The following is a 21,243-nucleotide window of genomic DNA, read 5'->3' on the forward strand; positions in this document are numbered from 1 at the left end:
TTTTCCTTCATTATTTCATCTATTTTGTGAAGTGCACCAGTCCCACCTGCAGCAAAGCACCCCCACAACATGATGCTGCCACCCCCGTGCTTCACGGTTGGGATGGTGTTCTTTGGCTTGCAAGCCTCCCCCTTTTTCCTCCAAACATAACGATGGTCATTATGTTCTATTTTTGATTCATCAGACCAGAGGACATTTCTCCCAAAAAGTACGGTCTTTGTCCCCATGTGCAGTTGCAAACCACAGTCTGGCTTTTTTATGGCGATTTTGGAGCAGTGGCTTCTTCCTTGCTGAGCGGCCTTCCAGGTTATGTCTATATAGAACTCATTTTACTGTGGATATAGATACATTTGTACCTGTTTCCTCCAGCATCTTCACAAGGTCCTTTGCTGTTGTTCTGGGATTGATTTGCACTGTTCGCACCAAAGTACGTTCATCTCCAGGAGACAACGCGTCTCCTTCCTGAGCGGTATGACGGCTGCGTGGTCCCATGGTGTTTATACCTGCATACTATTGTTTGTTCAGATGAACGTGGTACCTTCAGATGTTTGGAATTTTCTTCCAAGGATGAACCAGACTTGTGGAGGTCTCCAATTTTTTTTCTGAGGTCTTGACTGATTTCTTTTGATTTCCCCATGATGTCAAGCAAAGATGCGCTGAGTTTGAAGGTATGCCTTGAAATACATCCACAGGTACACCTCCAATTGACTCAAATTATGTCAATTAGCTTATCAGAAGCTTCTAAAGCCATGAGATCCTTTTCTGTAATTTTCCAAGCTGTTTAAAGGCACAGTCAACTTAGTGTATGTAAACTTCTGACCCCCTGGAATTGTGATACAGTGAATTATAAGTGAAATCATCTGTCTGTAAACAATTGTTGGAAAAATGACTTATGTCATGCACAAAGTAGATGTCCTAACCGACTTGCCAAAACTATAGTTTGTTAACAAGAAATTTGTGGAGTGGTGTTTGGTGTCACTTAGAAATGTCCTTGTTCTTGAAAGAAAAGCATTTTTTCCCCCATTAAACTAACATCAAATTGGTCAGAAATACAGTGTAGACATTGTTAATGTTGTAAATGACTATTGTAGCTGGAAACGGCAGATTTTTTAAATGGAATATCTACATAGGCGTACAGAGGCCCATTATCAGCAACCATCACTCCTGTGTTCCAATGGCACGTTGTGTTAGCTAATCCAATTTTTCAATTATATTAGCACAGTTGAAAACTGTTCTTCTGATTTAAAGAAGCAATAAAACTGGCCTTCTTTAGTTGAGTATCTGGAGCATCAGCATTTGTGGGTTTGATTACAGGCTCAAAATGGCCAGAAACAAAGACTTTCTTCTGAAACTCATCAGTCTATTCTTGTTCTGAGAAATTAAGGCTATTCCATGCAAGAAATTGCCAAGAAACTGAAGATCTCGTACAACGCTGTGTACTACTCCCTTCACCGCCTAGAAGGCCAGCATCCCGGAGTCGCCTCTTCACTGTTGACGTTGAGACTGGTGTTTTGCGGGTACTATTTAATGAAGCTGCCAGTTGAGGAATTGTGAGTCGTCTGTTTCTCAAACTAGACACTCTAATGTACTTGTCCTCTTGCTCAGTTGTGCACCGGGGTGTCCCACTCCTCTGTCTAATCTTTTTAGAGCTAGTTTGCGCTGTTCTGTGAAGGGAGTAGTACACAGCGAACTTGCACCTGCAAGTTCCTGGACATTTCTGAGGTGAATGACCCTAGCTCTCAACCTCCGATCCAATAGGTCCCAGACGTGCTCAATGGGATTGAGATCCGGGCTCTTTGCTGGCCATGGCAGAACACTGACATTCCACGCAAGGAACGAGCAGTATGGCTGGTGGCATTGTCATGCTGGAGGGTCATGTCAGGATGAGCCTGCAGGAAGGGTACCACATGAGGAGGACGTCTTCCCTGTAACACACAGCGTTGAGATTGCTTGCAATGACAACAAGCTCAGTCCGATGATGCTGTGACACACCACCCCAGACCATGACGGACCCTCCACCTCCAAATCGATCCCGCTCCAGAGTACAGGCCTCGGTGTAACGCTCATTCCTTTGAAGATAAACGAGAATCCGACCATCACCCCTGGTGAGATAAAACCGTGACTCGTCAGTGAAGAGCACTTTTTGCCAGTCTTGTCTGGTCCAGCAATGGTGGGTTTGCGCCCATAGGCGATTATGTCGGTGATGTTGCCGGTTATGTCTGGTGAGGACCTTGCCTTACAACAGGCCTACAAGCCCTCAGTCCAGCCTCTCTCAGCCTATTGCGGACAGTCTGAGCACTGATGGAGGGATTGTGCGTTCCTGGTGTAACTCGGGCAGTTGTTGTTGCCAAGTTTCCATTTAGTCTGTTATTCAGTAGTGTATGCTGCAAACAAATTGCTGTTTGTTCGGGGACAATAAAGTTTTATTGATTTGAATGTAATGTTGTTATGATCAGGAGTTGGAGATGAGCTCGTGTCAGACAGAGAGTCTGGAGGAGGCGGGGTCAGCCCTGAGTGACGAACAGAGCGTCATGAGCTCAGCCTACCAATCAGATCCCCTGCTCAGCGTTGCCCAGGGAACCGTGAGGAAGGCGGGCCGTCTGGCTGTCAAGAACTTCCTGGTTCACAAGAAGAACAAGAAGGTGGAGTCAGCCACCAGGAGGAAGTGGAAGAGCTACTGGGTCTGCCTCAAAGGTACCTACCCTACAGTATATACTGTATCTATAAACACTACAGCTACTGGGTCTGCCTCAAAGGTACCTACCCTACAGTATATACTGTATCTATAAACACTACAGCTACTGTATCTATACACCCTACAGTAAATACTGTATCTATACACATTACTATCTACTGGCTCTATATACACTACAGTATGTACTGTATCTATAAACACTACAGCTACTGTATCTATACACCCTACAGTATATACTGTATCTATAAACACTACAGCTACTGTATCTATACACCCTACAGTATATACTGTATCTATAAACACTACAGCTACTGTATCTATACACCCTACAGTATATACTGTATCTATAAACACTACAGCTACTGTATCTATACACCCTACAGTATATACTGTATCTATAAACACTACAGCTACTGTATCTATACACCCTACAGTATATACTGTATCTATACACATTACTATCTACTGGCTCTATATACACTACAGTATGTATTGTATCTATAAACACTACAGCTACTGTATCTATACACCCTACAGTATATACTGTATCTATACACACTACAGCTACTGTATCTATACACCCTACAGTATATACTGTATCTATAAACACTACAGCTACTGTATCTATACACCCTACAGTATGTACTGTATCTATACACACTACAGCTACTGTATCTATACACCCTACAGTATATACTGTATCTATACACACTACTATCTCACACTTAACTTGGCATATATTGTGTTATTTTATGGCTGGTTATGGACACCTACATAAGAGTGTCAAAATCTATCACACAAGGCTTAACATTCCGTTACACCATAGCCTACTTGTCATCAGTATGTTATATAATGTTTTCTGAAATTGACAATATTAAATGATCATTGTAATTGTGCACACATTGATGTCAGACATGTACCTACCCCAATGCTCTGTTGCTGATGACTGGGATGAATGCAGGAGCAGATTTCAGGAGCAGGACAAGACACCATGTTTTTTACCGATGATTGACAGAAGGGCATGTACGTGATAGGCCTATCTGGCTTATATGATCATGATGGTCATAATGCTTGTGTACATATGTGGGTCATGACAGGTTATGAACATATCATGACAGGTTATGAAGATATTATGACAGGTTATTATGACAGGTTGACATTTTATGACGTGGTTATGACCGTGTCGTAAAGTGTTATGATGCTCGTATCAAGTAAATTGTTACTTATTATTATTACAATTATTGTTACTATTATTGTTGCTTATTATTATTACTATTATTATTATTATTACTATTATAATTACTACTATTACTACTTATTACTATTGTTACTATTATTATTACTATTATTCATATTAGTATTACCATTATTAGTATTGTTATTATTACCGTTATTACTATTAGTTGTATTATCATTGGTAGTAGTACTATTATTATTTCTATCATTAGTATTATTATTACCATTATTATTATTACTTATTATTACCGTTATTACTATTATTAGTAGTAGTAGTACTATTATTATTTATATTGTTAGTATTATTATTATTATTATTGCTGTTATTGTTACTATTATTACTATTATTTGTATTATTATTATTAGTTGTATTATTATGACGTATTAGTGCTATTATTATTTAGATTATTATTACTATTACTACTACTATTATTATTACTATTATTACTAATACTGTTACTACTACTACTACTATACCATGTTACTACTACTATACCCGGTTACTACTACTACTACTATACCCTGTTACTACTACTACTACTACTATACCATGTTACTACTACTAAACCCTGTTACTACTAATACTATACCCTGTTACTACTACTACTACTACTACTACTACTATACCATGTTACTACTACTATACCCTGTTACTACTACTACTATACCCTGTTACTACTACTACTACTACTACTATACCATGTTACTACTACTATACCCTGTTACTACTAATACTATACCCTGTTACTACTACTACTACTACTACTATACCATGTTACTACTACTATACCCTGTTACTACTACTACTATACCCTGTTACTACTACTACTACTACTATACCATGTTACTACTACTATACCCTGTTACTACTAATACTATACCCTGTTACTACTACTACTACTACTACTATACCATGTTACTACTACTATACCCTGTTACTACTAATACTATACCCTGTTACTACTACTACTATTACTATACCATGTTACTACTACTATACCCTGTTACTACTAATACTACACCATGTTACTACTACTACTATTACTATACCATGTTACTACTACTACTACTATACCATGTTACTACTACTATACCCTGTTACTACTAATACTATACCCTGTTACTACTACTACTATTACTATACCATGTTACTACTACTATACCCTGTTACTACTACTACTATACCATGTTACTACTACTATACCCTGTTACTACTACTACTACTATACCATGTTACTACTACTATACCCTGTTACTACTACTACACCCTGTTACTACTAATACTACACCCTGTTACTACTACTACTACTATACCATGTTACTACTACTATACCCTGTTACTACTAATGCTACACCATGTTACTACTACTACTACTACTACTACTACTACTACTACTACTACTACACCCTGTTACTACTACTACTACTACTACTACTACTACTACTACTACTACTACTACTACACCCTGTTACTACTACTACTACTACTACTACTACTACTACTACTACTACACCCTGTTACTACTACTACTACTACTACACCCTGTTACTACTACTACTACTACTACTACTACTACTACACCCTGTTACTACTACTACTACTATACCCTGTTACTACTACTACTATACCCTGTTACTACTTTTATACCATGTTACTACTACTACTATACCTTGTTACTACTACTACTATACCCTGTTACTACTACTACTATACCCTGTTACTACTATACCCTGTTACTACTACTACTATACCATGTTACTACTTTTATACCATGTTACTACTACTACTATACCCTGTTACTACTTTTATACCATGTTACTACTACTATTATACCCTGTTACTACTTTTATACCATGTTACTACTACTACTATACCCTGTTACTACTACTACTATACCCTGTTACTACTACTACTATACCATGTTACTACTTTTATACCATGTTACTACTACTACTATACCCTGTTACTACTTTTATACCATGTTACTACTACTACTATACCCTGTTACTACTATACCCTGTTACTACTACTATTATACCCTGTTACTACTTTTATACCATGTTACTACTACTACTATACCCTGTTACTACTACTACTATACCCTGTTACTACTACTACTACTACTACTATAGCATGTTACTACTTTTATACCATGTTACTACTACTACTATACCCTGTTAATACTACTACTATACCCTGTTACTACTTTTATACCATGTTACTACTACTACTATACCCTGTTACTACTAATACTACTATACCCTGTTACTACTAATACTACTATACCCTGTTGCTACTACTACTATACCCTGTTACTACTATACCCTGTTGCTACTACTACTATACCCTGTTACTACTATACCATGTTACTACTACTACTGTACCCTGTTACTACTACTACTACTATAGCATGTTACTACTACTATACCATGTTACTACTACTACTGTACCCTGTTACTACTACTACTATACCGTGTTACTACTTTTATACCAGGTTACTACTTTTATACCATGTTACTACTATACCCTGTTACTACTATACCCTGTTACTACTATACCCTGTTGCTACTACTACTATACCCTGTTACTACTACTACTACTACTATACCCTGTTACTACTATACCCTGTTGCTACTACTACTACTACTATACCCTGTTACTACTACTACTACTATGCCCTGTTACTACTACTACTACTACTACTATACCCTGTTACTACTACTACTACTACTACTAAACCCTGTTACTACTACTACTATTCCCTGTTGCTACTACTACTATACCCTGTTACTACTATTCCCTGATGCTACTACTACTATACCCTGTTACTACTATACCCTGTTACTACTACTACTACTACTATGCCCTGTTACTACTATACCCTGTTGATACTACTACTACTACTACTATACCCTGTTACTACTACTACTACTATGCCCTGTTACTACTACTACTACTACTATACCCTGTTACTACTACAACTACTACTACTACTACACCCTGTTACTACTACTACTATTCCCTGTTGCTACTACTACTATACCCTGTTACTACTATACCCTGTTGCTACTACTACTATAATACTATACCCTGTTACTACTACTACTACTATAACATGTTACTACTACTACTATACCCTGTTACAACTACTACTATACCATGTTACTACTACTACTATACCATGTTACTACTACTACTGTACCCTGTTACTACTACTACTGTACCCTGTTACTACTATAACCTGTTACTACTACTACTATACCATGTTACTACTTTTATACCATGTTACAACTACTACTGTACCCTGTTACTACTACTACTATACCCTGTTACTACTACTGCTATACCCTGTTACTACTACTACTATACCCTGTTACTACTACTGCTATACCCTGTTACTACTACTGCTATACCCTGTTACTACTACTGCTATACCCTGTTACTACTACTGCTATACCCTGTTACTACTACTGCTATACCCTGTTACTACTACTACTATACCCTGTTACTACTACTGCTATACCCTGTTACTACTACTACTATACCCTGTTACTACTACTACTATACCCTGTTACTACTACTACTATACCCTGTTACTACTACTACTATACCCTGTTACTACTACTGCCATACCCTGTTACTACTACTACTATACCCTGTTACTACTACTGCCATACCCTGTTACTACTACTACTATACCCTGTTACTACTACTACTATACCCTGTTACTACTACTACTATACCCTGTTACTACTACTACTATACCCTGTTACTACTACTACTGTACCCCGTTACTACTACTTCTATACCCTGTTACTACTACTACTGTACCCTGTTACTACTATAACCTGTTACGACTACTGCTATACCCTGTTACTACTACTACTGTACCCTGTTACTACTATAACCTGTTACTACTACTACTATACCCTGTTACTACTTTTATACCATGTTACAACTACTACTGTACCCTGTTACTACTACTACTATACCCTGTTACTACTACTACTATACCCTGTTACTACTACTACTATACCCTGTTACTACTACTACTATACCCTGTTACTACTACTACTACTATACCCTGTTACTACTACTACTATACCCTGTTACTACTACTACTACTACTATACCCTGTTACTACTACTACTATACCCTGTTACTACTACTACTACTATACCCTGTTACTACTACTATACCCTGTTACTACTACTACTACTATACCATGTTACTACTACTACTACTACTACTGCTACTATACCATGTTACTACTACTACTATACCCTCTTACTACTACTACTATTACTACTACTACTACTACTACTATACCCTGTTACTACTACTACTGTACCCTGTTACTACTACTACTATACCCTGTTACTACTACTACTATACCATGTTACTACTACTATACCCTGTTACTACTACTACTGTACCCTGTTACTACTACTACTACTGTACCATGTTACTACTACTACTACTGTACCCTGTTACTACTACTACTATACCCTGTTACTACTACTACTACTACTACTGTACCCTGTTACTACTACTACTATACCCTGTTACTACTACTACTACTATACCCTGTTACTACTACTACTGTACCCTGTTACTACTACTATACCCTGCTACTACTACTACTGTACCCTGTTACTACTACTACTGCTACTATACCCTGTTACTACTACTACCACACCCTGTTACTACTACTACTACTGTAACCTGTTACTACTACTACTACTATACCCTGTTACTACTACTACTATACCCTGTTACTACTACTACTACTACTGTACCCTGTTACTACTACTACTACTGTAACCTGTTACTACTACTACTACTATACCCTGTTACTACTACGACTACTATACCCTGTTACTACTACTACTACTATACCCTGTTACTACTACTACTACTACTACTATACCCTGTTACTACTACTACTACTGTAACCTGTTACTACTACTACTACTGTAACCTGTTACTACTACTACTACTGTAACCTGTTACTACTACTACTGTACCCTGTTACTACTACTACTACTGTACCCTGTTACTACTACTACTACTACTATACCCTGTTACTACTGCTACTATACCCTGTTACTACGGCTACTGTACCCTGTTACTACTACTACTACTATACCATGTTACTACTACTAATACTGCACCCTGTTACTACTACTACTACTATACCATGTTACTACTACTATTATACCCTGTTACTACTACTACTGTACCCTGTTACTACTACTACTATACCATGTTACTACTACTACTATACCCTGTTACTAATACTATACCCTGTTACTACTACTACTACTGTAACCTGTTATTACTACTACTACTACACCTTATTACCATAATTATTATTATTACTATTATTATTACCACTATTATTATTGTTTTTGCTATTATCATTACTAATATTATTATTGTTATTACTGTTATTATTACTAATATTATTATTGTTTTTGCTGTTATTATTATTACTAGTATTATTAATATTATTACTACTACTATTATTATTACTATTACTACTGTTAATATTAGTATTATTCATATTATTATTACTGTTATTATTATTATTGTTTTTACTATTGTTATTACTATTGTTATTACTATTATTTACTATTATTATTATTATTTTTTACTATTGTTATTACTATTATTTACTATTATGATTACTATTATGATTAATATTATTATGACTATTAGTATTATTATTATGACTATTATTATTAATATGACTATTATTATTAATATTATTATTATTATTAAAATTATTATTAGTGGTATTATTAATATTATTAGTACTATTATTATTACTGTTATTATTACTGTTATTATTATTATGACTATTATTATTGATATTATTATTAGTATTATTATTACTAGTATTATTACTATTATTATTATTATTATGACTTATTATTAATATTATTATTACTATTATTATTACTAGTATTATTACTATTATTATTATTATGACTTATTATTGATTTTATTATTACTCTTATTATTACTATTATTAATATTATTATTACTATTATTATTATGATTATCACAGTACATTTGTATTTATTAACGCCCGTGTAGATGTCCTGATACTGATACTGCCTCTTGACTGTATATGTTTCAAATCACATCCTATTCCCTATATAGTGCGCTACAGGGCCTGGTCAAAAGTAGTGGACTCTATAGGGACTAGTGTTCCATTTGGGACTTAATCTAAATATCACAGAGTAGGCCTTTAAACCCACTTGACTGGACCACATCACCTTTCTAGAGTCACATCACCTTTCTAGAGTCACATCACCTTTCTAGAGTCACATCAGAGTTCTAGAGTCACATCAGAGTTCTAGAGTCACATCAGAGTTCTAGAGTCACATCAGAGTTCTAGAGTCACATCAGAGTTCTAGAGTCACATCAGAGTTCTAGAGTCACATCAGAGTTCTAGAGTCACATCAGAGTTCTAGAGTCACATCACCGTTCAAGAGTCACATCAGTGTTCTGATGATGCGTGCTCCCTCCAGGAGAATCCAGGCCTGCACTACTTACTGTTGGCCACTGGAGAGCAGAATCAAATTGATTTAAAAAATCAGGCTATTATTTATTTAATTTGTTGTGTTTTCTGCAGGGAAATGTCCCCCTGTAAGATATTTAAAGGAAGAAAGATATTACTTTCTAGAAATGAACATCACATTAAAGTGGCACTCCAGTCTCCTTTTCACATCGTTTAACACGTGACTGACTTCACAAAAGGCACATTTCAATAGGTGGGCCAGTTAAGTCTTGACATGGCACAAGGAGGAGGGAGGAGGTGGGGCGAGACCTTTCATATTTAGTTCTCTACTGCTCCTCTGTTGTTCCTCAGGCAAGGGGGGAGGCTGATGACATCACAACTTCCCATCAGTCCAGATCCTTATTAAATGCCCTACACCTTGAAGTCTGCAGTTGTCTTTTAAAAAAACACTAATTTGCTCAAAACATTTTATTTATTTTTTACCCTTGAGTGTGTACTTTACTGTATTTATATTTGGAATATCACTTTTCAACAGGAAAGGTTCTGAAAAAACTGGAGGACATTTTTATAGATAATTATCAAATCAGTGCATTTTGCACTTTGTGACAAATGTTGTAGGAAAAAGTGCTATACATGTGATTGATCAAGTGATGATTTTGAGTAACTTCCTTTCCCCCACCCGTCTTCTCCCAGGATGCACTCTGTTCTTCTACGAGACAGACGGTCGATCGGGGATCGACCACAACAGTGCTCCTAAACATGCGGTGTGGGCTGAGAACAGTATCGTCCAGGCCGTACCTGAACACCCCAAGAAGGACTTTGTCTTCTGTCTCAGCAACTCTCTGGGAGACGCTTTTCTCTTCCAGGTAGGTGGTGTGTGTGTGTGTGTGTGTGTGTGTGTGTGTGTGTGTGTGTGTTTGTGTGTGTGTTGCCTCTAACTCTCTAAGGGATACAATCCTCTTCCTTGGTCAGGAAGGCTCTGTGTGTGTCTTTCCTTGGTCAGGAAGGCTCTGTGTGTGTCCTTCCTTGGTCAGGAAGGCTCTGTGTGTGTCCTTCCTTGGTCAGGAAGGCTCTGTGTGTGTCCTTCCTTGGTCAGGAAGGCTCTGTGTGTATCCTTCCTTGGTCAGGAAGGTTCTGTGTGTGTACTTCCTTGGTCAGGAAGCCTCTGTGTGTGTCCTTCCTTGGTCAGGAAGGCTCTGTGTGTGTCCTTCCTTGGCCAGGAAGGCTCTGTGTGTGTCCTTTCTTGGCCAGGAAGGCTCTGTGTGTGTCCTTCCTTGGCCAGGAAGGCTCTGTGTGTGTCCTTCCTTGGCCAGGAAGGCTCTGTGTGTGTCCTTCCTTGGCCAGGAAGGCTCTGTGTGTGTCCTTCCTTGGCCAGGAAGGCTCTGTGTGTGTCCTTCCTTGGCCAGGAAGGCTCTGTGTGTGTCCTTCCTTGGTCAGGAAGGCTCTCTGTGTGTCCTTCCTTGGTCAGGAAGGCTGTGTCACCTCCACAATGTCACCTCTCTTGATCTTGATGGAATAGTTGTGTGAATGAAAATTCCTCAATTGATCTCAAAATGGTCTGATTTTCTATCTTAGATGTACAGTGTTCTAATCTGCTTGGTCATTTCTGTCTTCAGAGACCTGGCCTACCGTTTCTGTCTTCAGAGACCTGGCCTACCGTTTCTGTCTTCAGAGACCTGGCCTACTGTTTCTGTCTTCAGAGACCTGGCCTGCCGTTTCTGTCTTCAGAGACCTGGCCTACCGTTTCTGTCTTCAGAGACCTGGCCTACCGTTTCTGTCTTCAGAGACCTGGCCTGCCGTTTCTGTCTTCAGAGACCTGGCCTGCCGTTTCTGTCTTCAGAGACCTGTTCTGTGTGATGTTAGTTGAAGAGGTAGATACTGTTAGTGTTCAGTAAAGGACTCAATAACCATTTGTTGGTAATGAAAATGCAGCTGTTGACAGTAAAAGGTGTCTATGACCCAGAAGAATAGCTCTTTATTGACTCTCTGACCACCTCTCCTGTCCATTAACCCTTGACCTCTAACCTCTGACCTCTAACCCCTGTAGACCTGCAGCCAGACGGAGCTGGAGAACTGGATTACGGCCATCCACTCGGCGTGCGCGGCGGCGGTTGCCAGGCATCATCACCGGGAGGACACGGTGCGTCTGTTGAGGGCGGAGATTAAGAAGCTGGAGCAGAAGATAGACATGGACGAAAAGATGAAGAAGATGGGAGACATGCAGCTCAGTGCTGTGACCGATACCAAGAAGAGGAAGACTATACTGGACCAGGTGAGAGACAGAGAGATGAAGAAGATGGGAGACATGCAGCTCAGTGCTGTGACTGATACCAAGAAGAGGAAGACTATACGGGACCGGGAGGGAGGGAGAGAGAGATGGGAGATGGCCGTCTATGGCAGGGCTGACGCTGCAGGAGTTGGGGGTTTGATGTGGCCGTCTATGGCAGGGCGGACGCTGCAGGAGTTGGGGGTTTGATGTGGCCGTCTATGGCAGGGCGGACGCTGGAGGAGTTGGGGGTTTGATGTGGCCGTCTATGGCAGGGCGGACGCTGGAGGAGTTGGGGGTTTGATGTGGCCGTCTATGGCAGGGCGGAAGCTGGAGGAGTTGGGGGTTTGATGTGGCCGTCTATGGCAGGGCGGACGCTGCAGGAGTTGGGGGTTTGATGTGGCCGTCTATGGCAGGGCGGACGCTGGAGGAGTTGGGGGTTTGATGTGGCCGTCTATGGCAGGGCGGACGCTGCAGGAGTTGGTAGTCTGCTGGGGGATGAATATCAGCATGGCCTCTGTCTTGCTGTTGTAGAGTTGGAGGAAGTTGTCCTGCATCCATAGACCAGATGTCGTGTCAGGCTTGGTTTTAATGTACACCTGTATGTGGTCTGTGGAGCAGTGGAAATGGACACTGTGTTGTCTTGAAGATCTGGCCAAGTGGGAGCATGTGAAGAACGAAGACAGTGGGTCCTAGCACTAACCCTTGAGGAACACAGCAGGTTATGGTGGTCTTCCATTCAGCCACAAGAGCATTAGTGAGGTCGGGCACTGATGTTGGGCGATTAGGCCTGACTCCCAGTCGGCGTTCCAATTCATCCCAAAGGTGTTCGATGGGGTTGAGGTCAGGGCTCTGGGCAGGCCAGTCAAGTTCTTTCATACCCAACAAACCATTTCTGTATGGACCTTGCTTTGTCCATTGGGGATATTGTCATGCTGAAACAGGACAGGGCCTTCCCCATACTGTTGCCACAAAGTTGGAAGCACAGAATCATATAGAATGTCATTGCATGCTGTAGGGTTAAGATTTCCCTTCACTGGAGCTAAGGGGCCTAGCCCAGACCATTATTCCTCCTCCACCAAACTTTACAGTTGGCACTATGCATTGGGGCATGTAGTGTCCTCCTGACATCCGCCAAACCCAGATCTGTCTGCCAGATGGTGAAGGGTGATTCATCACTCCAGAGAACGCAGTTCCACTGCTCCAGAGTCCAATGGTGGCGAGCTTTACACCACTCCAGTCGACGCTTGGTGATCTTTGGCTTGTGTGCGGCTGCTCGGCCATGGAAACCCATTTCATGAAGCTCCCGACAAACAGTTCTTGTGCTGACGTTGCTTCAAGAAGCAGTTTGGAATTCGGTAGTGAGTGTTCGCGGCTGAGCCGTTGTTGCTCCTAGACATTTCCACTTACAGTTGACCAGGGCAGCTCTAGAAGAGCAGACATTTCACACGCTGAGCTCTTCATTAAGGCCAATCGAGTGCCAATGTTTGTCTATGGAGATTGCATGATTGTGTGCTCGATTTTATACACCTGTCAGCAATGGGTGTGGCTGAAATAGCTGTAGGTCTGAGGCAGGGACTTCTCCAGTCATGATGAGGTCTGGTGTAGGTCTGAGACTTCTCCAGTCATGATGAGGTCTGAGACAGGGACTTCTCCAGTCATGATGAGGTCTGGTGTTGGTCTGAGACAGGGACTTCTCCAGTCATGATGAGGTCTAGTGTAGGTCTGAGACAGGGACTTCTCCAGTCATGATGAGGTGTAGGTCTGAGACAGGGACTTCTCCAGTCATGATGAGGTCTGGTGTAGGTCTGAGGCAGGGACTTCTCCAGTCATGATGAGGTCTGGTGTAGGTCTGAGACAGGGACTTCTCCAGTCATGATGAGGTCTAGTTTAGGTCTGAGACAGGGACTTCTCCAGTCATGATGAGGTCTAGTGTAGGTCTGAGACAGGGACTTCTCCAGTCATGATGAGGTCTAGTGTAGGTCTGAGGTAGGGACTTCTCCAGTCATGATGAGGTCTGGTGTTGGTCTGAGACAGGGACTTCTCCAGTCATGATGAGGTCTAGTGTAGGTCTGAGACAGGGACTTCTCCAGTCATGATGAGGTGTAGGTCTGAGACAGGGACTTCTCCAGTCATGATGAGGTCTGGTGTAGGTCTGAGGCAGGGACTTCTCCGGTCATGATGAGGTGTAGGTCTGAGGTAGGGACTTCTCCAGTCATGACGAGGTCTGAGACAGGGACTTCTCCATTCATGATGAGGTCTAGTGTTGGTCTGAGGCAGGGATTTCTCCAGTCATGATGAGGTGTAGGTCTGAGGCAGGGACTTCTCCAGTCATGACGAGGTCTGGTGTTGGTCTGAGACAGGGACTTCTCCAGTCATGATGAGGTCTGGTGTAGGTCTGAGACAGGGACTTCTCCAGTCATGATGAGGTCTAGTGTAGGTCTGAGGCAGGGACTTCTCCAGTCATGATGAGGTCTGGTGTAGGTCTGAGGCAGGGACTTCTCCAGTCATGATGAGGTCTGGTGTAGGTCTGAGACAGGGACTTCTCCAGTCATGATGAGGTCTGGTGTAGGTCTGAGACAGGGACTTCTCCAGTCATGATGAGGTCTGGTGTTGGTCTGAGATAGGGACTTCTCCAGTCATGATGAGGTGTATGTCTGAGACAGGGACTTCTCCAGTCATGACGAGGTCTGGTGTAGGTCTGAGGCAGGGACTTCTCCAGTCATGATGAGGTGTATGTCTGAGACAGGGACTTCTCCAGTCATGACGAGGTCTGGTGTAGGTCTGAGGCAGGGACTTCTCCAGTCATGATGATGTCTAGTGTTGGTCTGAGACAGGGACTTCTCCAGTCATGATGAGGTCTAGTGTTGGTCTGAGACAGGGACTTCTCCAGTCATGATGAGGTCTGGTGTAGGTCTGAGGCAGGGACTTCTCCAGTCATGATGAGGTCTGGTGTAGGTCTGAGACAGGGACTTCTCCAGTCATGACGAGGTCTGGTGTTGGTCTGAGACAGGGACTTCTCCAGTCATGATAAGGTCTGGTGTAGGTCTGAGACAGGGACTTCTCCAGTCATGATGAGGTCTAGTGTAGGTCTGAGACAGGGACTTCTCCAGTCATGATGAGGTCTAGTGTAGGTCTGAGACAGGGACTTCTCCAGTCATGATGAAGTCTGGTGTAGGTCTGAGACAGGGACTTCTCCAGTCATGACGAGGTCTGGTGTTGGTCTGAGGCAGGGACTTCTCCAGTCATGACGAGGTCTGGTGTTGGTCTGAGGTAGGGACTTCTTCCTCTTAAAGGTGCACTATGCAGAAGTTGGGAGATCTGCAGCTCATTGGTGTGACTGGTACCAAGGAGAGGAAGTCTACACTGGGTCAGCTACTGAACCCGAGAAGGAGGGAGAGGGGGATAGAAAGAGATGGCTAATTGGCTGGCTGGTTTAGGGCCTGGTTGGCTGCCTGCTTGACTAACTGGCTGGCTGGTTGGTTGGCTGGCTGCCTGGCTGGTTGGTTGGCTGGCTGGTTTAGGGCCTGGTTGGCTGCCTGCTTGACTAACTGGCTGGCTGGTTGGTTGGCTGGCCGGTTTAGGGCCTGGATTGGCTGGCTGGCTGGTTTAGGGCCTGGTTGGCTGCCTGCTTGACTAACTGGCTGGCTGGTTGGTTGGCTGGCTGGTTTAGGGCCTGGATTGGCTGGCTGGCTGGTTTAGGGCCTGGTTGGCTGCCTGCTTGACTAACTGGCTGGCTGGCTGGTTGGCTGGCTGGTTTAGGGCCTGGATTGGCTGGCTGGCTGGTTTAGGGCCTGGTTGGCTGCCTGCTTGACTAACTGGCTGGCTGGTTGGTTGGCTGGCTGGTTTAGGGACTGGATTGGCTGGCTGGCTGGTTGAGGGCCTGGTTTGCTACCTGCTTGGCTGGTTTGTCTGCTGGGCTGGCTGGCTGGTTTAGGGCCTGGTTGTCTGGCTGGTTGGCACACGCAGCTTGCAGGGTCCGGTTACACATTGTGCTGAACTGAATAGAAGTAAGCCCTGCTCCTCAGAAACACCAGTCTCTCCCAGACCCAGGGTGCGTCTCAAATGGTATCCTATTCCATATGCAGTGCACTACTTTTGACCAGGGCTCTGGAATAGGGTGCTATTTGGGACGCAGGTCCATATCCCAGCCCATATCTGACAGAGGAATGTCCTGTATTCTCCCCCTTCTTCTCTGGGCTAGTTGGCAGAGGGAAGTGGCTCCTTTCCTCCTCCACCCTGGCTCTAGCACCACTCGCCCAACAACTAGTACAGGACTGTGACTGAGAGGAGACACACTGATGAATAATGACAATGTGCTGCTCCAGTGCCCTGGTAAACACCATCTCATTAGACATGTTAGTAGAGCTACACAGCAGGTCAACAGCAGCCATTAGACTACAGAGCTGCAGGGAGCAGGCAGGTCAGTGGCACTTTAAACAACACGACTGGAAGCAGAGAGTAGAGGAAGGGCTTGGACACCATCTTAGGGCTCCTTGGGGCCACTATCGAAAGGTTTTTGTTGGGGAGAGAGCGAGAGAGAGAGATAGAGAGAGACGAGTCGCGGGAACGGAGAGACATTGTGTGGGAGTCAGCCACGCTTTTAGATCCTGTAATAACAGCTAACAGCTCAGACGAGCTGTTAAAAGCTCTCATGCATCTCTCTTTCTCTCCGATGAGCACCAATTAAAGGGGCAATCTGGGATTCAATAAGACATCAACAAAACTGTCCCCCCGCCACTTGTTGTGATAAACATCTGAGTTATGGGGCTGGTGAAGTGTAACTACTTTGAAATTCATAGACAGAGCTATGGATGCAAGGGTTGACCGGCCGTGAGAAAATGATGTATGTACCGATCCTGGATTGCCCCGTTTTGAAAGGGTTGTTGTTGTTTGTGTGTTCTAGATCTTTCTGTGGGAGCAGAATTTAGAACAGTTCCACATGAGTCTGTTCCGGTTCCGCTGTTACCTGGCCAGTCTGCAGGGAGGGGAGCTGCCCAACCCCAAACGCCTGCTAGCCGTCGCCTCCAGACCGACCAAGCTGGCCATGGGGCGCCTCGGAATCTTCTCTGTGTCGTCCTTTCATGCATTGGTGAGTAGGATAGATGTGTGTACGCATAGGCACACACACACACACACACACACACACACACCTACACACACACACACCTGCACGCACACACCTACACACGCACGCACGTACACACACACACACACACACACACACACACACACACACACACACACACACACACACACACACACACACACACACACACACACACGAACACACACACACACACACACACACACACACACACACACACACACACACACACACACACGCACGTACACACACTCACACCAAAACATCCCCTGTCCATCGCCCCCCCCACCCAAACTGGACAAAGCAAGTTAATTTTCACAACAAAGTGTTCATCTGTTTGCTGACCGGGGGAAATGTCTGTAAACATGTCAAATATATGATGTGTGCTATTTTCTGTTTGAGGGCTATCACCTGTTTTATTGATGCCAGCCTCCTCCGCATAGCTGAGGTCCTTGATTCTGGCTGCAGAACACAGGAGAAGCGTAGGTAGAGCTGAAAGATAACATTGATTTGTTTGGGAGCAGAGTGTAGGCAGAGCAGCATGGTGCCATTGGTTGATCAATAGCTTCCTTGTTGCCAGACGCCTACATGGGCCTGGGTCCCAAAATGGCATCCTATCCCCTTTATAGTGCACTACTTTTGACCAGGGCTCATAGGGCTCTGCCGCTCTGGTCAACAGTAGTGTAGTGTGTGTATATAGGGAATAGGGTGCCTTCTGGAAAGCAGTCATGTTCTCTCAGAGCAGGTGGGAGTCAAATGACTCAGAGAGACAGCAGGAAGGTAGGAGTAACAAAAGATGTCTGAAATAACACTCCTTCACTCAGCTTTCTTCTGCTCTCTCCATCCCGCTGTCTTTATCTCCATCTCTCGACATTGATCTCGTGCTCTCTCTGGCTCTCTGGCTCTCTGGCTCTCTGGCTCTCTCTGGCTCTCTGGCTCTCGCTACCTCTCTGGCTCTCTCTGGCTCTCTGGCTCTCTCGCTACCTCTCTGGCTCTCGCTACCTCTCTGGCTCTCGCTACCTCTCTGGCTCTCTCTGGCTCTCTCGCTACCTCTCTGGCTCTCTCGCTACCTCTCTGGCTCTCTCGCTAGCTCTCTGGCTCTCTATGGCTCTCTCGCTACCTCTCTGGCTCTCTCGCTACCTCTCTGGCTCTCTGGCTACCTCTCTGGCTCTCTGGCTACCTCTCTGGCTCTGTCGCTACCTCTCTGGCTCTGTCGCTACCTCTCTGGCTCTGTCGCTACCTCTCTGGCTCTCTCGCTACCTCTCTGGCTCTCTCGCTACCTCTCTGGCTCTCTCGCTACCTCTCTGGCTCTCTCGCTACCTCTCTGGCTCTCTCGCTACCTCTCTGGCTCTCTCGCTACCTCTCTGGCTCTCTGGCTCTCTGGCTCTCTGGCTCTCTGGCTCTCTGGCTCTCTGGCTCTCTCGCTACCTCTCTGGCTCTCTCGCTACCTCTCTGGCTCTCTGGCTCTCTCGCTACCTCTCTGGCTCTCTCGCTACCTCTCTGGCTCTCTCGCTACCTCTCTGGCTCTCTCGCTAGCTCTCTGGCTCTCTCGCTACCTCTCTGGCTCTCTCGCTACCTCTCTGGCTCTCTCGCTACCTCTCTGGCTCTCTCGCTACCTCTCTGGCTCTCTGGCTCTCTCGCTACCTCTCTGGCTCTCTCGCTACATCTCTGGCTCTCTCGCTACCTCTCTGGCTCTCTCGCTACCTCTCTGGCTCTCTCGCTACCTCTCTGGCTCTCTCGCTACCTCTCTGGCTCTCTCGCTACCTCTCTGGCTCTCTCGCTACCTCTCTGGCTCTCTCTGACTCTCTCGCTACCTCTCTGGCTCTCTCGCTACCTCTCTGGCTCTCTCGCTACCTCTCTGGCTCTCTCGCTACGTCTCTGGCTCTCTCGCTACGTCTCTTGCTCTCTCGCTAGCTCTCTGGCTCTCTCGCTAGCTCTCTGGCTCTCTCGCTAGCTCTCTGGCTCTCTCGCTAGCTCTCTGGCTCTCTCGCTAGCTCTCTGGCTCTCTCGCTAGCTCTCTGGCTCTCTCGCTAGCTCTCTGGCTCTCTCGCTACCTCTCTGGCTCTCTCGCTACCTCTCTGGCTCTCTCGCTACCTCTCTGGCTCTCTCGCTAGCTCTCTGGCTCTCTCGCTACCTCTCTGGCTCTCTCGCTACCTCTCTGGCTCTCTCGCTACCTCTCTGGCTCTCTCGCTACCTCTCTGGCTCTCTCGCTACCTCTCTGGCTCTCTCGCTACCTCTCTGGCTCTCTGGCTCTCTCGCTACCTCTCTGGCTCTCTGGCTCTCTCGCTACCTCTCTGGCTCTCTGGCTCTCTCGCTACCTCTCTGGCTCTCTCGCTACCTCTCTGGCTCTCTCGCTACCTCTCTGGCTCTCTCGCTACCTCTCTGGCTCTCTCGCTACCTCTCTGGCTCTCTCGCTACCTCTCTGGCTCTCTCCCTACCTCTCTGGCTCTCTCGCTACCTCGCTACCTCTCTGGCTCTCTCGCTACCTCTCTGGCTCTCTCGCTACCTCTCTGGCTCTCTCGCTACCTCTCTGGCTCTCTCGCTACCTCTCTGGCTCTCTCGCTACCTCTCTGGCTCTCTCGCTACCTCTCTGGCTCTCTCGCTACCTCTCTGGCTCTCTCGCTACCTCTCTGGCTCTCTCGCTACCTCTCTGGCTCTCTCGCTACCTCTCTGGCTCTCTCGCTACCTCTCTGGCTCTCTCCCTACCTCTCTGGCTCTCTCGCTACCTCGCTACCTCTCTGGCTCTCTCGCTACCTCTCTGGCTCTCTCGCTACCTCTCTGGCTCTCTCGCTACCTCTCTGGCTCTCTCGCTACCTCTCTGGCTCTCTCGCTACCTCTCTGGCTCTCTCGCTACCTCTCTGGCTCTCTGGCTCTCTGGCTCTCTGGCTCTCTGGCTCTCTGGCTCTCTGGCTCTCTGGCTCTCTCGCTACCTCTCTGGCTCTCTCGCTACCTCTCTGGCTCTCTGGCTCTCTCGCTACCTCTCTGGCTCTCTCGCTACCTCTCTGGCTCTCTCGCTACCTCTCTGGCTCTCTCGCTAGCTCTCTGGCTCTCTCGCTACCTCTCTGGCTCTCTCGCTACCTCTCTGGCTCTCTCGCTACCTCTCTGGCTCTCTCGCTACCTCTCTGGCTCTCTGGCTCTCTCGCTACCTCTCTGGCTCTCTCGCTACATCTCTGGCTCTCTCGCTACCTCTCTGGCTCTCTCGCTACCTCTCTGGCTCTCTCGCTACCTCTCTGGCTCTCTCGCTACCTCTCTGGCTCTCTCGCTACCTCTCTGGCTCTCTCTGACTCTCTCGCTACCTCTCTGGCTCTCTCGCTACCTCTCTGGCTCTCTCGCTACCTCTCTGGCTCTCTCGCTACGTCTCTGGCTCTCTCGCTACGTCTCTTGCTCTCTCGCTAGCTCTCTGGCTCTC

General features: G+C 44.8%; 1 protein-coding gene across 1 annotated transcript in view; it reads left to right on the forward strand.

Moving 5' to 3' along the window:
* LOC129843364 (rho guanine nucleotide exchange factor TIAM1-like) overlaps window positions 1-21,243 on the forward strand; it is a 127,782-nt gene that overhangs the window by 13,973 nt on the left and 92,566 nt on the right. Inside the window, 4 exon segments of the mRNA XM_055912064.1 lie at window positions 2,457-2,694; window positions 11,155-11,327; window positions 12,509-12,733; window positions 17,634-17,819. Coding sequence (XP_055768039.1) covers window positions 2,457-2,694; window positions 11,155-11,327; window positions 12,509-12,733; window positions 17,634-17,819 — 822 coding nt within the window.

Source organism: Salvelinus fontinalis, unplaced genomic scaffold, assembly GCF_029448725.1.
Source record: "Salvelinus fontinalis isolate EN_2023a unplaced genomic scaffold, ASM2944872v1 scaffold_0126, whole genome shotgun sequence".
Classification (NCBI taxonomy): Eukaryota; Metazoa; Chordata; class Actinopteri; order Salmoniformes; family Salmonidae; genus Salvelinus; species Salvelinus fontinalis.